This window comes from Erithacus rubecula (genome assembly GCF_903797595.1).
Source record: "Erithacus rubecula genome assembly, chromosome: 2".
In the NCBI taxonomy this organism is placed as follows: domain Eukaryota; kingdom Metazoa; phylum Chordata; class Aves; order Passeriformes; family Muscicapidae; genus Erithacus; species Erithacus rubecula.
Window position 1 is genome coordinate 13983104 of NC_136685.1, and position 18842 is coordinate 14001945.

An 18842-nucleotide genomic window follows, 5' to 3' on the forward strand; every position below is an offset into this window, starting at 1 on the left:
CATTATTTCAACCCTTGGTTTTGGTGCTGTAAATTGGAATAAGAATGGTCGGAATTCTGGATGGTTTTTTGTTTGTTTGTTTTTTTTTTGTTTTTTTTTTTTGGTTTTTCTTTTAACAGCAATGCTACAAAGTAATAAGAACGTGCCTTTCCACGGTTGCTGGCAAGGTTCTGGCCAGCAAATCCTGGACTCACTGTTTTCTATGGCTAATGGACATGGTTTGCAAAGGCTGAGAGAATTAACCGCGTCCACCAAAGCTGTGGGAACAACTCGTGCCATCACATGAAGAGTTCACATGAGGACCATCGAGAGCGACACCGCAGCCCGATGGACACTCCAGGGCTCTGTGTCCGGCACGGGCCCTGCGGAGAGCGCACACGGCAGCCGCGGCTCCTGCCCTGCCACATCCCGATCCTGGCAGCGCCCAGGCAGGAGCAGCAGCGGAGCTGCCTTGCCGTGAGCTGCGGGGCCAGCGGACCTTGCTGTCCCGCGGTTTGCTGTGCATGCCCCGTTCACACCCGGGTGAGGCAGGGCACAGCCGCTGTCCCTCCCTGCCGGGTCCCGCACACCCGGTGAGGCAGGGCACAGCCGCGGTCTCTCCCCGCCGGGCCCCGCACACCCGGTGAGGCAGGGCACAGCCGCGGTCTCTCCCCGCCGGGCCCCGCACACCCGGGTGAGGCAGGGCACAGCCGCTGTCCCTCCCCGCCGGCCCCGCACACCCGGGTGAGGCAGGGCACAGCCGCGGTCTCTCCCCGCCGGGCCCCGCACACCCGGTGAGGCGGGGCTGGCGGAAGCGTCTCGCCTTCCGCTTCCCCTCTGCCCGGGAAGAGGCGGGCGCAGCTGCGGCCATGCAGGTCTCCAGCCTCAACGAGGTGAAGATCTACAGCCTGAGCGCCGGCAGGAGCCTCCCGGAGGTGAGGGCGGCAGGGGGAACGTGTCCGGCCCGGCTCGGACACGCGGGACTGGGCCGGACCCGCGCGGTGCCGGACGGGGACCGAGCCCGGCCCGGCCCGGCTGGGCTGCCCCGGTCCATGTGCGCTTGTGTTGGGATCCTTACCCAGAAACAGCTCCGCGTGTTTCTTACGCTAGAAATGCAGTTTGAGTGCGCGAACCTCTGACTGTAGCGGTGCTGGTCCACAGACCCACAAGCAACACAATCTTACAAGTTTTCTTGGTTAAATGGTTAAACTTATCAGTGGAATGGAAATCGGAAAATAATAAAGAAAAAAATAATTAGCGGTCTAAATGTCTTCTATTTCAAATGGTTGGGCAGACGTTAAGTGATTCTCGGATTGCTGTGTGAAAAATGAGCTCAGGAGTGATGTGTGCCTTTTCTTGCAGTGGCTCTCTGACAGGAAGAAAAGAGCTTTACAGAAGAAAGATGTGGGTGAGTTTTCCCTCGCAGGGTGCTCAGCAATACTCGGCTGTGCCACATAACGTGCAGATCCAGAGGAGACTCCTCACTGACTGATGCACACAAGTTATCCCTAAGTCACAATATAAAAACTACAGAATTAAACTACAGATAGTTATTTCAACTTCTTGTATAGATTCACATGAACACTCTGTCACCAGTGGTGTTTTAAATTTTAGACTTTAAATATTTGGGTTGTGGGTTGTAACAGAAACTCGATGGATGAATTCCATGTTGTTCCTTATGCTAAAATCAGGCCATAAACTCCTCTGTGATACTGTGCTAATCTTAGAGAGCAGGACCACATCATTTTAGCATAAGCTTTGTACACAAAATAAAAAAAAAAAAAAATTTTGAATCGTTGGAAGTATTATATGAGAAATTTACCCAAGAAAAAAATGCATAGAGGGAATGGGACATGGAATACCTTATACAAGGCCTTAATTGTGGAAGTGTACAATAAGGATTTGCTACTACATTATATGATAATTTGTTATACAGTTACTTTGGAGTAATAATTTGTTTTGCACAGAGGTAGTCTGCTTCTCAGGGTTAGCAGACTGTGTAAATCTGCTTATAATATGTTAATTATAATATTTCTGAAGGATATTCCCTGTACTTAATTAACTCAACATGCTTCCTTAGGAAACTTTTACAATGTTTTTGACTCATAGAACCGTTCTCATTCTACAATTTTTTTCCCTTTACAGATATCCGTAGAAGAATTGAACTTATTCAAGACTTTGAAATGCCCACGATTAGCACAAAGATTAAGGTCTCAAGAGATGGACAGTATATTATGGCAGTTGGTGAGTTAACAAACTGTCTCTCTAACAGAGGCCAAAAGTCCTAGGTAATCTTGGGTGCAGTCACTTAGTGTTTCAGGTAGAATTGGTAAGAGTTCATTTTAAAGTGTGGAACTGAACATCATACTGGAAGTTTACTCTTAGCATGGGATAGGATGGCTATCTTGGGAGTGGTGAGGTGGAACACTTCTCTTTGGAATACATACATTCTTAGAGTCATGGAATGGTTTGGGTTGGAAGGTGCTTTTGAATATCATCTAATCCAACCCGTTTACCATCATGGTTTATAATACAAATCAAAAACTAATAAAACAAATCTGTCTATAATACAGATAAATACTAAGTTCTAAATTACTTTTATTGCGTGTATGTTAAATAACTTCTGAACATCATTGTTTGAGTATTGTTTTATAGGAGGAGGATAATGCTGCATTTTGTAAGTGTCAAAATAGGATCCAAACATGAATACTTTAGTAGGTGTTAGTAACATGAGGAGCCTTGATCTTTCAGATTTACTGAAAGGTGTTGCTAGATGCTGTATGACATATCTGGTAGTTTGGAGAACCTGCCTACAAGTAGGGTGCTTTCAGAAACCAGGCTATAAGGTTGTGTTACTAAGAGGCACAGTTTTTCAGTCACAGAGGCTTTGGGAAGATGAGAAGACTTACAGTAGAAATACTGTAAAGTCTGTATATGTAAGACTTTATATGTAAAAAAAAAAAAAAGTACTTTGGTATTATCTTTTTGTTTAAGCTTTTTATTTCATCATTAAATTATTCTTTCAGGAACTTACAAGCCCAGGGTCCGCTGTTTTGATACCTATCAGTTATCCCAGAAATTTGAAAGATGCTTAGATTCTGAAGGTAAGTATAAGCCATGGCTGTTAGTACAGGATGTCTCTCATACATAATTCAGGTTGAACTCAAGCAGAAATTCTGCTCCCTGTGCTGAGAGGACAGAATGTACTTCAGGGGAACACAATAATGCAGAGTAAAACCATATAGTCTTCATCTCTGAATTTTCCCCTTTATTCCAATTTCAAAGTTCTTTCCTTGCTTGGAAAAGAGGGTGGGAGGGTTGTAAGATTTACCTTGAGCCAGAAAGTGTGGGGCTCGGAGGGTGCATGTGGCTGAAATCTGTGTTCTGTTTGGTGAATGTGACAAAGGTACAATGGCTGGGTGGTGGCAAGATCTCCCTTCTTACTGTTCTGTGAAGCAGTAAGGTAGGAGACTGCACTGTGGGTTGCTTTGTTTTCTCTCTGGAGCCCAAGCTCAGTAGGCGAGTTACAGATTAAAGAGAATTTCCTTGGGGGTGTTAGTTGGTTTGCTGGTTTGGTTTTCTGTTTGTTTTCTGGAAGCAAGGTACTTAGGGGTAGATGGTGGCATGGCCAAGGCTGTAATTACTCCTTGCTTGCTACTAATTTGGTGGGAGAACAACTGTGGTGAGGAAAATAAGGAGCCATGTAGACAATGGGAAAGGGAGAATCAGCTAGCAGTTAGAGCAGGGCAGGAGCTGCCACAACTCTGAGCTTTTAGGGTGCTTAAATTTAAAGAATTATGGGGTTAATTTGTTTTTTTAAGGTTGTTATGTAGGGGCTGGGTGGGAGGTTTTATTTCAGGTTTTTTTGTTTGAAGACTGGGATATTTGGAGACTGATGAGTGAAAGCTGGGATATAGGGGTGACCAAAACAATAAGGTGAGCACGTCCATTACAGAAGAATTGAACTGGTCTAACTTTCATGTGTGTGAAAATGATGTGAGAAATAAGAATTTTAATAAGAGCATGGGGGTGTTTGTTTGCTCTCTGCCTCAGGACTAGGGAGTCATGTAGGGTGAAGGAGCTCTGTTAGGATTTCAGAGAGGCTGGGAAGGGGAAGGTATGGCATGAGTGAATCCCTTTTTAAAAGAGTAGAAATCACTGTAATCATAAATGCTTGCTGCTAATTAAAGTAAATTTTTTTGAACTGGCATCTTAGTAGACTGCAGAAGAACATTTAATTTGAAGTCTAGCATAGAGTCACTTCAGGTAACTTTAATTAGTTATCTAATTTAAATAGAACCAATTTAGCTGAAGCAGCTACTCCCTAATGTTCCTAACTCAGCTCAATTAAAACTAGGCAAAGTTCAATACAGTGGTGTTCAGCATGAGTAGGAGCTTTTACATTTGTGACTTTTTTGAGCTTTACAACTTCTTCTGTGGAAGTGCTGACCTCTTGGAAGGACTGCATGTGCAAGTTTATGCATGTATGTCCAAAGTGATGTAATTTTTTATCATCATTGATGGATTACCAAAGCTCCGTGGACCACACACACACTGAAAACCATTTAATTAGACATTCCCACACCCATAAAATGCATGGTTGAGCATTGGTTGAGGAACATATCAAATATACAAGAACAATAAAAGGACTACAGGATGCTTCATATGTTCCTAAAGTTTTACAGAACTGCTTATGGTTTTGCAAATCAAGTTACATAATTAGAGATCTTACTGAAGATTAATGCCTGCATTATGCAGTGACACCTGTGGGGAATACTTACATGACTAAAGATTAGCATGAGTGTAAATGTTTTCAGGATTATGCCAATGTTTGTAAGTAAGTTTGCTTGCTTAGTTGACTCAAAATTCTCTTGCTCTCTCTTCTAGTGGTTACGTTTGAGATTTTATCAGATGATTACTCAAAGGTATGTTTAATAGTTTTCAGTGTATAAGTGAAAAAATTGTTTAGTATGTATATTAAAATGCATTTTCATATATAGTAAAGGCAGTCAATCAACACGGCTTTTTGGAACAAAAATTGTTTTTTTAGAAACAGCAAACAGGATAAACATTTTTTGGTACCTATAAAATTTTGTTTGTTTTCTTTGTGTCTTTGTACTATAATTTACTTCACCACTTTTAAAGTAGTTTGTTGGAGGGAAAAACTTCAAATAGTGATCTATCCTGCAAGCAAAATAATGTGAAAAAATTGAATTAACTGTTCTTTCTGGGCTAACATTTAGTCACCATCCATTGTGACTAGTGATGCACACATACACTATTTTTGGATAAGTTAACAACCTGATTTGTCAGTGTTTTTATAGACATGATGATTATGAGCATATGAATGAGGAGGGAAGTAATGTTTGGATTTTTTAGTCTTATTATTAATTTTATTTCTTTTTAAATGAAGTGCTGTACCTGAAGGAATCACCTTTTTTTTCCTGTGAAAAGACCTTGCCATTTCAGGTATAGGTTTGTTTTAATACATACTGCTGTTTGATCAGAGACATGATCATCTAACCTTGTGGCTTTTTTACATTTTTCCTGTGAGTTTTCCAAAGAAGTACATGAATTCAAGTAGCAGAAGATAGTGACTGATACTTTACAGTAGTTTCCCACTTGTGTGTTGGTGGAAAATATTTGTCTGTACATACCAATATAATAATTTTTGAGACTGAGGAACTTGCTATGTTCCCAAATGTTTCTGACTGGTTTTGAACAGAAAGATGTGTTTGTTTTCAGCTGAAATGGATGCTATACTTGAGGCTGAAGCCCTGCTTTTTCAGCTTCATACAATCTTTATGTTTTCAGTTTTATTTTACTAAAATTTAAGAAATTGTCAGGAACAAAAATATAGCTGTCATAATGTTGTGGACATGTTAGAAAGAGGGAATGATATTTGAGAAATTACACTTGAAATTTTTAGAATCATAAAAGTATCAATTGGAATGGGACCTTAAAATGTCATTTTAATATTTGAACAGTTCTGTCAAAATCTGCAGGCATGGTGGTTCCACAGATTTACTGAATAAATTGTTGCAATTCTCCTCTACCTTGTCTTAAAGAATTTTTAGTTCCTGCCCAGGAGAATCTGAAGTTGTTACTGTTGCTGTTGCAAAGAGGGATTTTTTTTTTTGTACTGTCTGCATTCTGTCCCTTGTCTGTCTTGGTAGCCCTCTTGGTGCTCTCAGTATCCTTTCATAGCCAGGGAAAATAATGTCTCTCCAGATCTGTTCCTGCCATTCCTGGAAGGTTGGTTGCTTTGAGGCTTATTTGCATTTTCACAGTGAGAGCACCTGTTTTCTTTTATACAGATTAGTACATAAGGCCAGTTACATTTATGTGCTTTTCTAAGTCTTAAAAGTCTTAAGTCTTTTTTTAAGCTTAAAAGTCTTAGGCTTGGACTAAGTTTTATATGGAGAGAGTGGTATCTTTTTTTCTCACAGCCTTTTGCCAGGAGACCTGTATTTCCACATAGTATTTTTGCCACATACCGGTGCCAATGCTTTTCCTACCCTCAGGTTGTAGTTTTCTGGTGGTGACCAAAATTAATTTAGTAAGAAGAAAAAACAAACACAATTTACAGTGAGCTGTATCCACTACTAATGAAAGAGAACACAAATATATTCAAGTCCAATATTGTAGAAATTCACGTTTAAATAGAAAATTATTAGTGGTAAGACAATTATTAGGAGAATGTTTAGATGCTTTTGGCAGCTATAAAAAACTTTATAAAATCTTTTTAGAGGGAGAGTAGGTGAGAAGAAAATTCACTTTTTTTGTTGGAAGTAAACTGCATCTTCTCTCTTCTTTGAAACATGTTTTTGATGACTTACTGGTAGTGAACTAAGAACATGTGATACCGATATTTTAAAATTAAATATGGTTTATTTTGTGTTCTTATAGTTTATGTAGCTTCTGTACTGCATGGAGATGCAGACATTCCTTTTTCTGCAGTGATAACAGAGAAAAGATTTGGTCTGTGTATTGTTTCCAACAGATAAGTAGTTTTGTTTGTTTGAAGCCTCCAGGAAAAAGCATAAAGATGTTAGACACACAAAGAATAAAGTGCAATGTGAGCAACATCTCTGTGTAGCATTAGCTGTGCAATGGTATCTGAAAATTCACATGAAATTTTAGTTGAAATTCTGAAATATGATACCATCCTTTGTCTTGGACCAAGATGAGTAAGGCCATGAATAGAAGTTGAAACACTAGGGTTTCTGATATCAGAAAAAGCACACAAGTAATGAGGGACTTAATAATAAATAAGCATGAAGTGCCAGTCCAGGTCTGTATTTTCTCCATGTCTCTCAAGGGAAGAATATGCAGATGTATAAATAAGGATGACAGATTTAAAGTAACTTAGGTACCTCACTTGGCCCAAGTTTCTTATCTTTGTTTGCATTGCTAACTATGTAATTCAGCAGTAGAAAATTTTAGATATTCACTATCTACTGCTTTTAGAAGATGCGTGTACTACACAGGCTAAACTGAAGTATCACTTTTCTAATCCAAGCTAAATAGGGATGAGGCTCAGAGACAAAGATTTGGCTGTGATTATCAGGCATGGCTTGAGTTAGGGCCAGGCCAGTGTTCCTCCACTGCACAGTGCCTGGCCATGGTTTGAGGTACAGCATGAGTGCCATAGGTGATGTGGGTGATCCAGTCTCTGGGTGGCAAGAATCCCTTCCTGTGTGTATGTGCCATGCTAGCCTGCTATCAGGAGTGTAACAGCAGGACCTGGCCTGTTTTATTTACTGAGGTAGACTGAGATCTCTAGTAATGCCTCCCTGTAGGTTATTCCAGGACTGAGATGTTTGTCTAAGTTTCAGAGAGAAACAATGTTCTTACTCAGTTGGCAAAGAGCAGAAATGCAGAACGATCATTGGTGTCATTTATTGGAACACTGCCATGTGAAGCTCATGTGCTCATGTGCTTTGTATATGTGAACCTACTGGTGTCTGCACAGCTTTGTATCTGGGAGAAATCACTAACTAGTGTCTTGAAGGAAGTAGAAATGTTCATTTTGGTGCAGCAGAATATGAGATAAGTGTGCTGCTTCTGACTGCTCAAGTTGCTTTCAGTGTGTCTCATTTACTCTTGTGAATATTCATATAATCTGTATTAACAAAACTTTTTTGCTTTGGCTAGTGAGAATGATGAAGCACTAGTTGATTCTATCATTTTAGTAGAAATTGTTTGAATAAGTTGTGATAAGCCTGTATGAGTTTGAAAAAAGTCACTGAAGTTTGTGATGTAAGACAATTTGAGGAGATCCTTGTCTGTTTTTGTATGTTTCAGTGCTTTCTGTTTTATTTTCAGATTGTCTTCTTGCAGTGTGGCAGATTTGTGGAGTTTCATTCACAACATGGCCATTACTACAAGACAAGAATACCAAAATTTGGTAGAGATTTCTCTTACCACTACCCATCATGTGACCTGTATTTTGTAGGAGCAAGGTATTAAGTGGAATATTTCAGTTTTCTTAGCAGTGTTTTCCAATAAAAAAATGAACATTAAAACATTAGAAAGTTAAAAAGTGGAAGTGGCAATTTCTTCCAGATTAATGAGGGAGACTGTGAAGAGTGGAAAATATGGGAAGATTTAAATTAATTCAGTTTCCCATGCTATTTTTAAGCTGCTTTATTCTTTTATTCTTAAACATGTATATCATGTATTTTCAAATTTGTCTTAAAAACTGCAGGTCAGTGTATTGTTTTAAAATCAAAACAAAACAAAATTGTTAAGCAGTTAAGGAACGAAAGGAATTTTTCTTAAGAAAGCAAAATTGAATAACTTTTCCTATCCTGGTTGGTGTTTTATTGCTGTGAAGTGTGAGTTAAATCGCATAATTTGGTTTCTGAAAAGACATAGTAGAAATCAAATTAGATCTTAGGGTTTCAAACAAAGTAAGTAGAAATTCAAGATGTAACTTAAATCACAGGAAGTTAAAAGATCCTGAGAAATGAGTTAATGTATCTTTTGCCTGGAAAAATAGTAATTGGTAGGATATTGAAGTATAATAAATAAATGGTGAAAGTGCACATTTTTCTCTGTATTTTGAGCACTGAAGTATATGTTTGTCTTGTAAATTGTGAATTCTGAAAATTGTGTGTTTGGCAAAATTAGGCTGTGAATAAGAATCTTTACAATGCCTCCAAATGTACACCAGTGTTTTTCAGTATTCGTAAAACACAAGAATAATTTTGGGTTTTTATTTTGTAGTTCTGAAGTGTACAGGCTAAATCTGGAACAAGGAAGATTTCTGAACTCCCTGCAAACTGAAGCTTCGTAAGTTGGGTGTAGTGCATGACCTCTGTTCTTACCACAAGGTGGAAGCAGACTTCCAACATGCTCTCCACCAGCACTGTCTCTGAACACTGCCCAAATGCTTTGCAGAGCTGAAAACAAACATATGCTGAGTCTGAGTCTCATTTCATTTTATGTTCTGTATTTTTTTTTTTGTTCTAGTTTTTATGTTTAATTTAATTTTCTTTTGTGGATATTTTAAAATTGCTTAATATGGACTAAATAGGTATTATATAACTTGGTCTTACGAGCATTTCATTAAAACTTTGCCATTATTACTCAATTTAGCCATCATATAGAGATCTACCCACAGGGTATGTACTTTCCCAGACATGTCTTTGTCCTTCTGCTCTTGAAGTAGCCCAAAGAGAATTTTTATATCTCCAGCATGTGTCTGATTCTTTTGAAAACCCTACCAGAGTAGGAACTGAGCTTTTTTCATGTGGGGAGAGGCAGATGGAAAGAACAGACTTCACTAGATAGAGTGGCTTGTTGGTGGGCAACAGCTGGTGTTCAGTGGGCAGAATAGCTTAATGGATGAAGAAGTATTTGGGAAGGCACAATAAAGAACTGAGTAACAGGAGAAAAAAAGGGGGGAAATCCTGGAATGGGAGAGGTAAGGGTATGGAATAAAATCTGGATTAGGAAGATGAGACTTAAATTGTGAGAAGGTTTTGAGGTGAGGGAGTTGAGTGGATGAGTTATGGAATTAGATGTAGAGAGCTTTGAATGGAGGAAGCTGGAAAGGACTGGGATAAATGGTGCAGAGAGAAATATTTGTACTTTGGAAGAATTGTTGGTGAAATAAAGGGCTCTTGGGTGCTCTGCTGAGAAACAAGATACTTGGGTGAGGGAAAGGAGATCATTGGTCAGAGAAGATGTTGGTGATGTAAGCTGTAGAACATAGGTAATCACAAAGGTCTTTTTACATAATCAGAATCAGAATCAGAGATTTATTTAGGTTGGAAAAGACCTCTAAGATAACCAAGCCCAAGCATTAACCCAACACTACCAAGTCCACTGCTAAACCATGTCCCCAGATGCCTCATCTACACATCCTTTAAATACCTCCAGGGATGTGATTGAACCACTTCCCTGGGCAACCTGTTCCAATGCTTGGCAACCCTTTCAGTGTAGAAATTCTTCCTTGTATCCAATGTGAACCTCCCCTGGCACATCTTGAGGCCATTTCTTCATGTCCTGTTGGGTTGTTTAAGGATAGAGTGGAGCAGAGTGATGTGGCAGGGCTTAGTGGTAGGTGGTGGATATGGGCAGGAACACAGAGAGCCTCAGAGCCCAGGCTGCTGCTCAGGGCACGGTCATATGAATACAGATGAATTTTCTCAGGGGGGTCTTGAAAACTCCAAAGATGGAAATGTCTCAGTTTCTATGATGAACACATTCCAGTGCTTAATTATCCTTATAGCACAAAAATATTATCCTTACATCCAGTTGGAACCTCACCTGTGTGGAGTAATCAGTGCTGTCTCTGGCTCCAGATTGTTAGTAAGCTCCCTGTAAATTATGTGTCCCTCCCTCCAACTCTTGCTTTTCCAGGTTGAACAGTAGTGTACATGATTACAGAAATCTTATTATTTGTTCAGGTGTTAAATTGTTCTGAGGTCATTAAACTTGCTTCTTTTTCTGTTGTAGAGAGAGTAATGTCTGTGATATAAATCCTGTACACTTCTTGTTTGCGATGGGGACAGCTGAGGTAAGTATTTGCATTCCTTTTATGGAAAGGACAGTAGCATTTGTTTCATTTTTATATTACTTTGCAGGAGGATAAGAAGAAATCATGGACCTAATTAATGTAATTGATCTTATTTGCTATGTTAGATATAGATATGTTAAAGATGACTTTTCAGAGCACAGTGCAGATAGAATATCAGAGTTACTTGGTTGCTGAGCACTTGAGATTTTGCAGATGGGAGCAAAAATAACGTTCTCTCATTTTGCAGCGTAGCCATCTGTAGAAATTAGCTGGCATGTGTACCCTATTAATCTTAAGAAAATTATCGTTAGTGATTTTGATTTAGATTGCATTGAAAAAACTAGAAATGAAATATGTGCAGTCTGTATGTCATTATTAAAACAACTCATGTCAGCCTAGGAAATTTTGTTAATTATTCATTAGATTAGATAATTCATAATTTTATTTAAATATTTTCAGACTACCAGGCATTGCTGCATAAACTTGAACCATATTTTCTGAATTGTTTAGGGCAAAGTGGAATGCTGGGATCCTAGAACTAGAAATCGAGTTGGGCTGTTGGACTGTGCTTTAAGCAGTGTGACAGCAGACACAGAGTGAGTAAAGGCTACTTTTTCAAACTGTGTTGTTCTGGATTTTTCAGAAGTTTTGCTTTTAGAAATAAATCCCACTTTGCCTTAAAATGACCTGCCTGTTCTCTTGTTATTGCTAGTGTGAATAAAGGATTTTCTTAGTCATAAAGGAGTTCTCTTAGGCACTATTTTTATATACAAATACATGTTGTAAATGTAAAGAGGCAGCTTTTTGAAGTAGTATTTCTGAGTGGTACCTGTGAATTATTTTACTATTAGCTAAGAATTAACTTGGCTATTTTTTAACATTAAAAAAAATTTTTTGCACGCTTTGTTGAAAGAATGCCTAACTGTAAACATTGTGCTTTGCAGGATAGAAGGTTTACCATCCATTTCAACACTGAAATTTGATGGGGCTTTGAATATGGCTGTTGGAACATCTACTGGGCAGGTAGATTTGACTTCATCTACCAGAGTTCTTATTAGATTCTGCTCTTGCAATTCCCAGTCCAATTCTATCATACATTGAGTTCAGTATATATATATTACTGCAGGTATTTATTAGACCCTAAATTACATGTATAGAGTAGTATTAGTCAAACTGCAATTTAATTTTATCAAATGCTTGTGCTCTTCAGAATTTTAAATCATCATAGCCTACATACTATGTAGCTTCAGATTTGCATTTTTCTTATGACTTGAGTCAAGTATGTAGGGAAGTTGCTGCTTTTTGGGACTGTGAGTACCATCTCAATGCAACATACGTGCTCTCCCTTGTCTTGATGGTGGCTAAAAACCAGAAATTACTGTTTTTCAACTGCTATTTTTAGTGTCTTATATTGATACAAAGAATCATTGCAATTCATTTATTGTTACCATCATATTTGTAAAGGGAAGTGTAGGGATTGTTTCCTGCCTTCATCAGTATTTTCATGGATTTAGAAAATTGTAGCATCTTCAAGAACAGATATGTGTGTGTGTGAGAATTGTATTTGCTATGTTAGTGTACATGTCAGACAAATTTTATTGTAGATTGTTTTCTGATTAAATAAACTGATAATATTATTTTTTCCCAAAGTGTGCTATTCACACTTTACATATAAAAGATTTAATTTTCTCAAGTTCCATAGGAAGTTTTGGAGATAAAATAACAGGTTTCTGGAAGACAGGGCCTGTGCTCTCTACTTCCTTAACATAAAAAATTGCATTCTGGGGTGTTTCACTGAGAGAAAGTTACATTCACTGAATCTGGAAGGGAGTCTGAAAATTTAATCTTGTAACAACAGCATAAGAATCTGGGAGTGAAATATTACTAATTATGAAATACTGAGAGTATTGAAACAAAAAAATGGTTTGTTTTTTCAATAGAAATTAAAAAGTCTTTAGAAAGATGGTAAGATCTTAAATTTATTAATTTTTCTAGATGGAAGCATGGTGATGTTAAAATAGCTGGTTAGAATAAACCGGGCTCACTTGTAAGTTATTTTCAGAATTTAAAATTATTTTTTTAATGTAAATCCTGCCTATGTATTTAAGTAAAATCTCAAGTTTAGCTAAATGTTTAGTGAAGATCTGATGGGCATGACTTCCTCATGGTCTTACAGTGTTATAAATTTAATTTGTCTCTTATTCTTCAAGGTCCTATTGTATGATCTCCGGTCTAGTAATCCATTAATAGTCAAAGATCACTACTATGGCCTGCCTATTAAATCAATTCAGTTTCACCATCAGTTGGATTTAATTATCTCTGCAGATTCTCGAATCATAAAAATGTGGAACAAAGATACAGTAAGTAGTTTATGTTGCTCCATTCAGGTTTTTTAATTTTTACTTGATTTGGTTTGAAATTTTTTTGTTAGTTAGTTAGTTAGTTGTTTTGGAGTGCTTTTTGTGCAGCTTGATTAATTAGGCTGAAATTCAGTTCAAGAAGTTGAGGTTTTAATGTCTCCTAATTTGCATAGCATTTTGTCCTGTCTGGCTAAATCAACATCTGGGAAGTTATTCAATAACCTGTCAGGTATAAAGGTATAGTCTTAGGGAGTTTTTCACTGTTTGTACATGTCTGGCCAAGAGGCTTCTTTCAGGAGAAGGATCTAAACATAAAAAGTAGTATCTTAGCCATTGGCTTGGTTTGTATATTTTTAGCGTTCTTGAATACATCCAGTTACGTTTTTTCACCAGAGAAAACAGTCATTCCAATTCTCTGCTCAAAGTAGGGTTTATTTCAAAGGTAGATCAGTTAGTTAAGGACCTGTTAAAATCAGATACTGCTTGTTTTCTCAGGATCCTATTTGGATAATGAAGCAGATACTATGCATGGAGCCAAATACCAGTGTGTCTTACACTGTATTTGGGGATTATGTTGCAATGGGCAATGCCTTTATCCCTGCCCTTTTGACCTCTAAGTGAAATTGAAATCTCTGATTTTCATTGTGCTTTTTTCTTTATGTCATGCTGTCCTCTTTCTTACCTTTTTTGTCAATGAACCTTATAATGAGTCTATAGGGCAACATATTTTGTTACCCCATAGATTCATAGTAGCAGTATTGTAACTTATTTTGGTTTGAGGGGATGTCTGTAGTCTCCCTGTTCCTTCTAACAAACATGCTCCATCCATGCTTTTCTAACTTTATAGTGAAACATAAAGAGAGTTGTAGTAGAGGCTTTTTTTCTAATTATTTCATGCAGTCACTTCAGTATTGTTGTGCTGCTTTATGAACTTTCAACAGCTTCTTTTTTTCTGTGATCACAAGTGGTTTTTTGTAAGCTCCTCTGCAGTTAATTCTTATTGTTTGAAAGAGCAAATAAATTATTGGCTGTTATTTAAAACAGCTGCAGTGGCCTCTCTCCATTTTTCCTAGGTGTGTATATTTCCCTTCTTGAGAATGAAACACTGTAAGGTTTGTCAGGTGGCCTCTGGTGGGAAAAGGGAGGGTTTCTCACCGCTGGAAGGCAAAGATAGCTTTGGACTCTTTCCTAGAGTATGTTCCAGCTGGCTCCACCTCTCCCAGATGCTGGTTCCTGACTATCTCTGGCTGGGAACCAAGTGCAGAGGCAGACTGGGGTGGAGAGCATATGGCTTTGATACCAGAGTAGCCCCATGCTGAGACGTGCCTTGGGGTGGGGAGCACCAGGCTTTTGTCTGCTGAGGCCGGGTGGAGGAGGACTCTTCTTAATCATCAGGGAGAGACCAGAGGTGGGTGGGGTAACAGCATGTAACTGGGAGAGAGAGGAAAGGCCCAGAAAGGTAGGTGGGATTGCTGCAGGGAAAGAAAAAAAAGAGGAACAGGATCAAAATTTGCCTTGTTCCTGTCCGTCATTTAGAATTGTGTAGGCATGTAGTTTCATGCTTCAGGTTAGGTCGTCCAGTTGTTAGAGACTCTTCCTTTACTGGCTGTTTTATGTGTTGGCTTATATGAGCACCTGTATTTTGTCTGGGTTTTTCAGACTGTGTTCCATTCTTAGTATTTTGAGAATGTTTCCTGCTTTTACCTCTTTCTTAAGTAACTTTTATAACTTCAATCCTGATCTAAGCTACATACCACTGCATACTCTTGGTACTTGTATTTTATATCAAGACCTCTTTAATACTGAGTTTATAAATCATAGATTAAGTGCTGAGCTATATTTCATTTCATGTAGACATTAGTACAGTGCAAGAACCAAGTTCCAGATTTAAATTCCACTCCTAATCCATTTTTTCAGCTAATCATACTTAGCAATGTAAAATTATTTAAAACTACCATGATCAGAGTTAAAGAAAGTGAGGGTTACACTGATAACGTGTCAGAAACTTGTGGACCTCAGCCCCACTTTTGCATAAAATAAAGTGAATCTGAAATATATTTTCAACACAGAAGTATAAGCTGAGAAATCAGAGGTGCCACTGTACATTGCTGTGTCTTCAATTACGAGTAGGCTGCACTTCCTTGTAAGAGATCAAATCAGAGATAAAATATAATACTGAGTTCTTTGTGTTATGTTCAGATATTAATGACATTTTATTGTTCTGCAAAATCTGTTCCATCTTTATTCCATGGTGTTTCTTAGCTTCTGTAGCAGTTATTATTAATGTTTAGATTTACTGAATTTAATTACATTGCTTGAAGTTCTTTATGATTTATTTTCTTCCTACAATTTCAGGGAAAGATATTTACTTCACTGGAGCCAGAACATGATATAAATGATGTCTGCCTTTATCCAAATTCAGGTATGTTAAGTATATTAATGTCTTGCTAAATTCAAAAGGAAAAGCTTCTTAACCCAAGGTGTGGTCTCTATTTCTGTTTAAGTGATACGGTTTAGGTCTACTTTTCTCCTTATGGCAGAACTCAGAATAAAGGTTTATTTGTCAGTTAGTATCCGTGCTTCCTTTGCATCTGTATTACATTGGAACCTCTTTGCAGTTTGAAGCTGCTGTGCTGTTAATTGAGTGATTGACCTCTTTTACTCTTTCAAATATCTGAAGTGACTCATTTCATAAGAATAGGAATTGTGGCCTATTGTCTTGAGTAAGTCCCAGATGAGTTAGAGCTTGCTTTCTAGAAGTAGGAAAAATGTTTTTACAGCAAGTTTACAGTTTTTTTTCAAGTATTTCAAGGATTTGATCTTTCCTTAAGTACAGCAGTTAAATTATGCCATCCCTTAGTTTTAATACTTTGGTTTGAAGTGTAGATTCCTAAGTACACAGATTTGCATGGTTTTTGTAACTGTTATGTTTAGAGACCAAAACTGAGGATCACTTTTAGACAAGGTTTCCAGGGCTTAATTTTTGAGTAAGAATATTTTGCAAAGTGGTGGTTGTATTTGGTTTATACTTCAGATTTGGTTATACTTCAAATTGCAACTGGACTTAATTTTCTTGCTTAGTATGTGTTGCTTTAGTTCTTAAGAATGGTGTGACACCTACTTCCTTTTTAGAAAGCAGTACTGTAAAAGATGAAATAGGTTAGGACCACTAGGATGGCACAGAGCAAAAGTCTTGAAATAGACAAAGACAGAACAACTTTGATTCATTTGAGCTTGCAGCTCAAATTTAAGATTTTAGATAACTGAGTTTGAGATTTCTAGCAAGTTAAAACTTATCTTTGTCTTTTCTGCCAACTTCAGTTAAGAATATGTTGAATTTTTTTTTCTTTTTTCTTTTTTTTTTTTTTTTTTGTGAGATGACCAATTAAATTCTCTTCCCTCATAAGGCAGTGGGCATTTTTGACCTTATGAGCAGAGTACATGCCATGTCCCCTGGTTGAATGTATGAGTTGATGTGGTTGTATTTGAGAATTACTGTGTGGTAACAGGGTGGACTCTGCATCCTGGAGACAGAAGGTAGCTACAGAGAGATCATTGGAGTGAATTGTTTTCAGCATTTCACCCAGGTTTCACCTGTGAGCTTATTGATTCCATCTAAAAGAGAACTTGGCAGCAAATTAATGTCCACACAGCATCAATGAAGAGCTCATCACAGGGAATGGAACTGAAAAAAGTTATTTGTCAATGTAGAATCACAGTGTAATTTAGGTTGGAAGGTACCCCTGGGAGTTGTGTGTTTCCTACTCAAAGCATGGCCAGCTTGAAGTTAGATCCAGCTTTGAGTCTGATCAGGTTGCTCAGGTCAGGTCAAGTTTGATTATGTCAAGGATGGGCATTACTCAGCTGTAGATGCTCTGTAGCCTCTGTGGAATGCGGACATGCCTCGTGCTTTTGCAGAAAAGATTTTCATGAGATTCTGCAGGACAAATCTTGTAGCACAAAGAGCTGAATGCACACGTCTCCCTAATGTTGTTGTTGGACATTGCTTTTCACATGATTGAGATCAAGATTGTGCAGTCCAGTTCTGTATCCCACATCCCGTGCTTAAATGAGTCCTGCTTTTCTTAGTCTTTGTAGGGGAACAGGTTGATGTTTTTTTAAGAACTGTTGTGGGACGAAAACTGGGTTGTATTTTAGTCGTATGGAGACAGGCAAAAACTAGAGCATGTTGCAGTGGAAATTGAGAGATCTAGGGTAAGAGGTGGTACATCACATGTTTTTAATATATACTGTTGGACCAGAATTTAAGATGCCTAGAACCACCTCATGCTTGTCCAGAATTTAAGGAATAATCATGTCTGAAGATCTGAAAATAAGGAAATACTTTCATTAAGACAGGCTTGCAGTTGTGGAAAGTTGGAAATACAAGGTGATTGCAGTATCAGTATGGGTTTGGCTCTTACTGGTGCCCATTCTCAGAGCCCTGCTAGATGCACAGCACAGGAAACCCAGGACATCTTTGCCAGCTTGTGTTTTAACACTTTGTGTCACTGCTGCTCAGAAGGGCAAAACCTCCTTTTCACCCTTATTGGAGAGATAAGGATTTGATGGGTGGACTGTTCAGGGGGTGAGGAATTGGTTGGACAGTCTCATCCAGAAGTGCAATAGTCAACAGCTCAGTGTCCAAATGGAAGTCAGTCACAGCTGGTGTCCCTTAGGACTCTGTATTGGGACAAATTTTATTTAATATCTTCATTAATTATGTAGATAGTGGGATTGACTGTACCCTCTGCAAACTGGCAGACAGCACCAAGCTGAGGGATGTGATACCATCCAGGGATAATTGGACAAGCTTGAGAATTGAGCCTGTGGGAATCTCATCCAAACCGAACTGTTCTATGATTCTATAATTCTATCAGTTATGGTAAACTCAAGATCAGTATGCTGTGAACTTGTTTTTTTTGGTGATAGTTTTGTCATAGTTGGGTATTTTTAATTAAATTGTTTTACCAACCAGCATCAGTATTAGTACTTTTCCTAGGATGCAAACCCTCTTGTATATTTGACCAAACTACATGATGACAACTTTAGTGGATCTCTTAGTAGTCTTAATATCTTCCTCTGATCACACATGAGCAGAATGGGGCTAGGGGAAAAAAAGATTTACCACTTACCAAGTAGCCTTTAGTCAATTTAAGTTGTAGAATATAAATGTAACTTGACAGTATCTTGAGTGTATAGGAATCTGTGCCTTATTTGTTTCAGTTTCTGTAAGAAAAATTAAGAAGTAGAAATCTGCATTTTCTAAAGCTGCTGCTCTCACCTATTAACACTTCATACTCCCATTTTCATTCTTTTACATTCATGATACTGTATTGCACACCATTTTCCAAAGGTCTTACTAAAACTGAAAAAAGGCTCTCCTTTATTTCCCTTCTACAGTAATCAAACTAGGCTATTATGTAGATTTTTAGGGTATGGTCTCTCTTCCCATAAAAATTGACTAAAACTAA

The 18842-nt window shown here is 38.1% G+C and overlaps 1 protein-coding gene across 1 annotated transcript in view; it reads left to right on the plus strand.

Moving 5' to 3' along the window:
* Positions 1–761: 761 nt before the first annotated feature.
* The window catches only part of NOL10 (nucleolar protein 10), a 49199-nt gene continuing 31118 nt past the window's right edge, over positions 762–18842 (plus strand). The window contains exons 1-12 of the mRNA XM_079330068.1: positions 762–914; positions 1342–1387; positions 2125–2223; positions 3006–3083; positions 4867–4904; positions 8308–8444; positions 9211–9276; positions 10948–11008; positions 11519–11604; positions 11953–12031; positions 13219–13368; positions 15724–15790. Of these exons, the coding sequence (XP_079186194.1) occupies positions 849–914; positions 1342–1387; positions 2125–2223; positions 3006–3083; positions 4867–4904; positions 8308–8444; positions 9211–9276; positions 10948–11008; positions 11519–11604; positions 11953–12031; positions 13219–13368; positions 15724–15790 (973 nt within the window). The 5' untranslated portion in view covers positions 762–848. The remainder of the gene's footprint in view (positions 915–1341; positions 1388–2124; positions 2224–3005; positions 3084–4866; positions 4905–8307; positions 8445–9210; positions 9277–10947; positions 11009–11518; positions 11605–11952; positions 12032–13218; positions 13369–15723; positions 15791–18842) is intronic.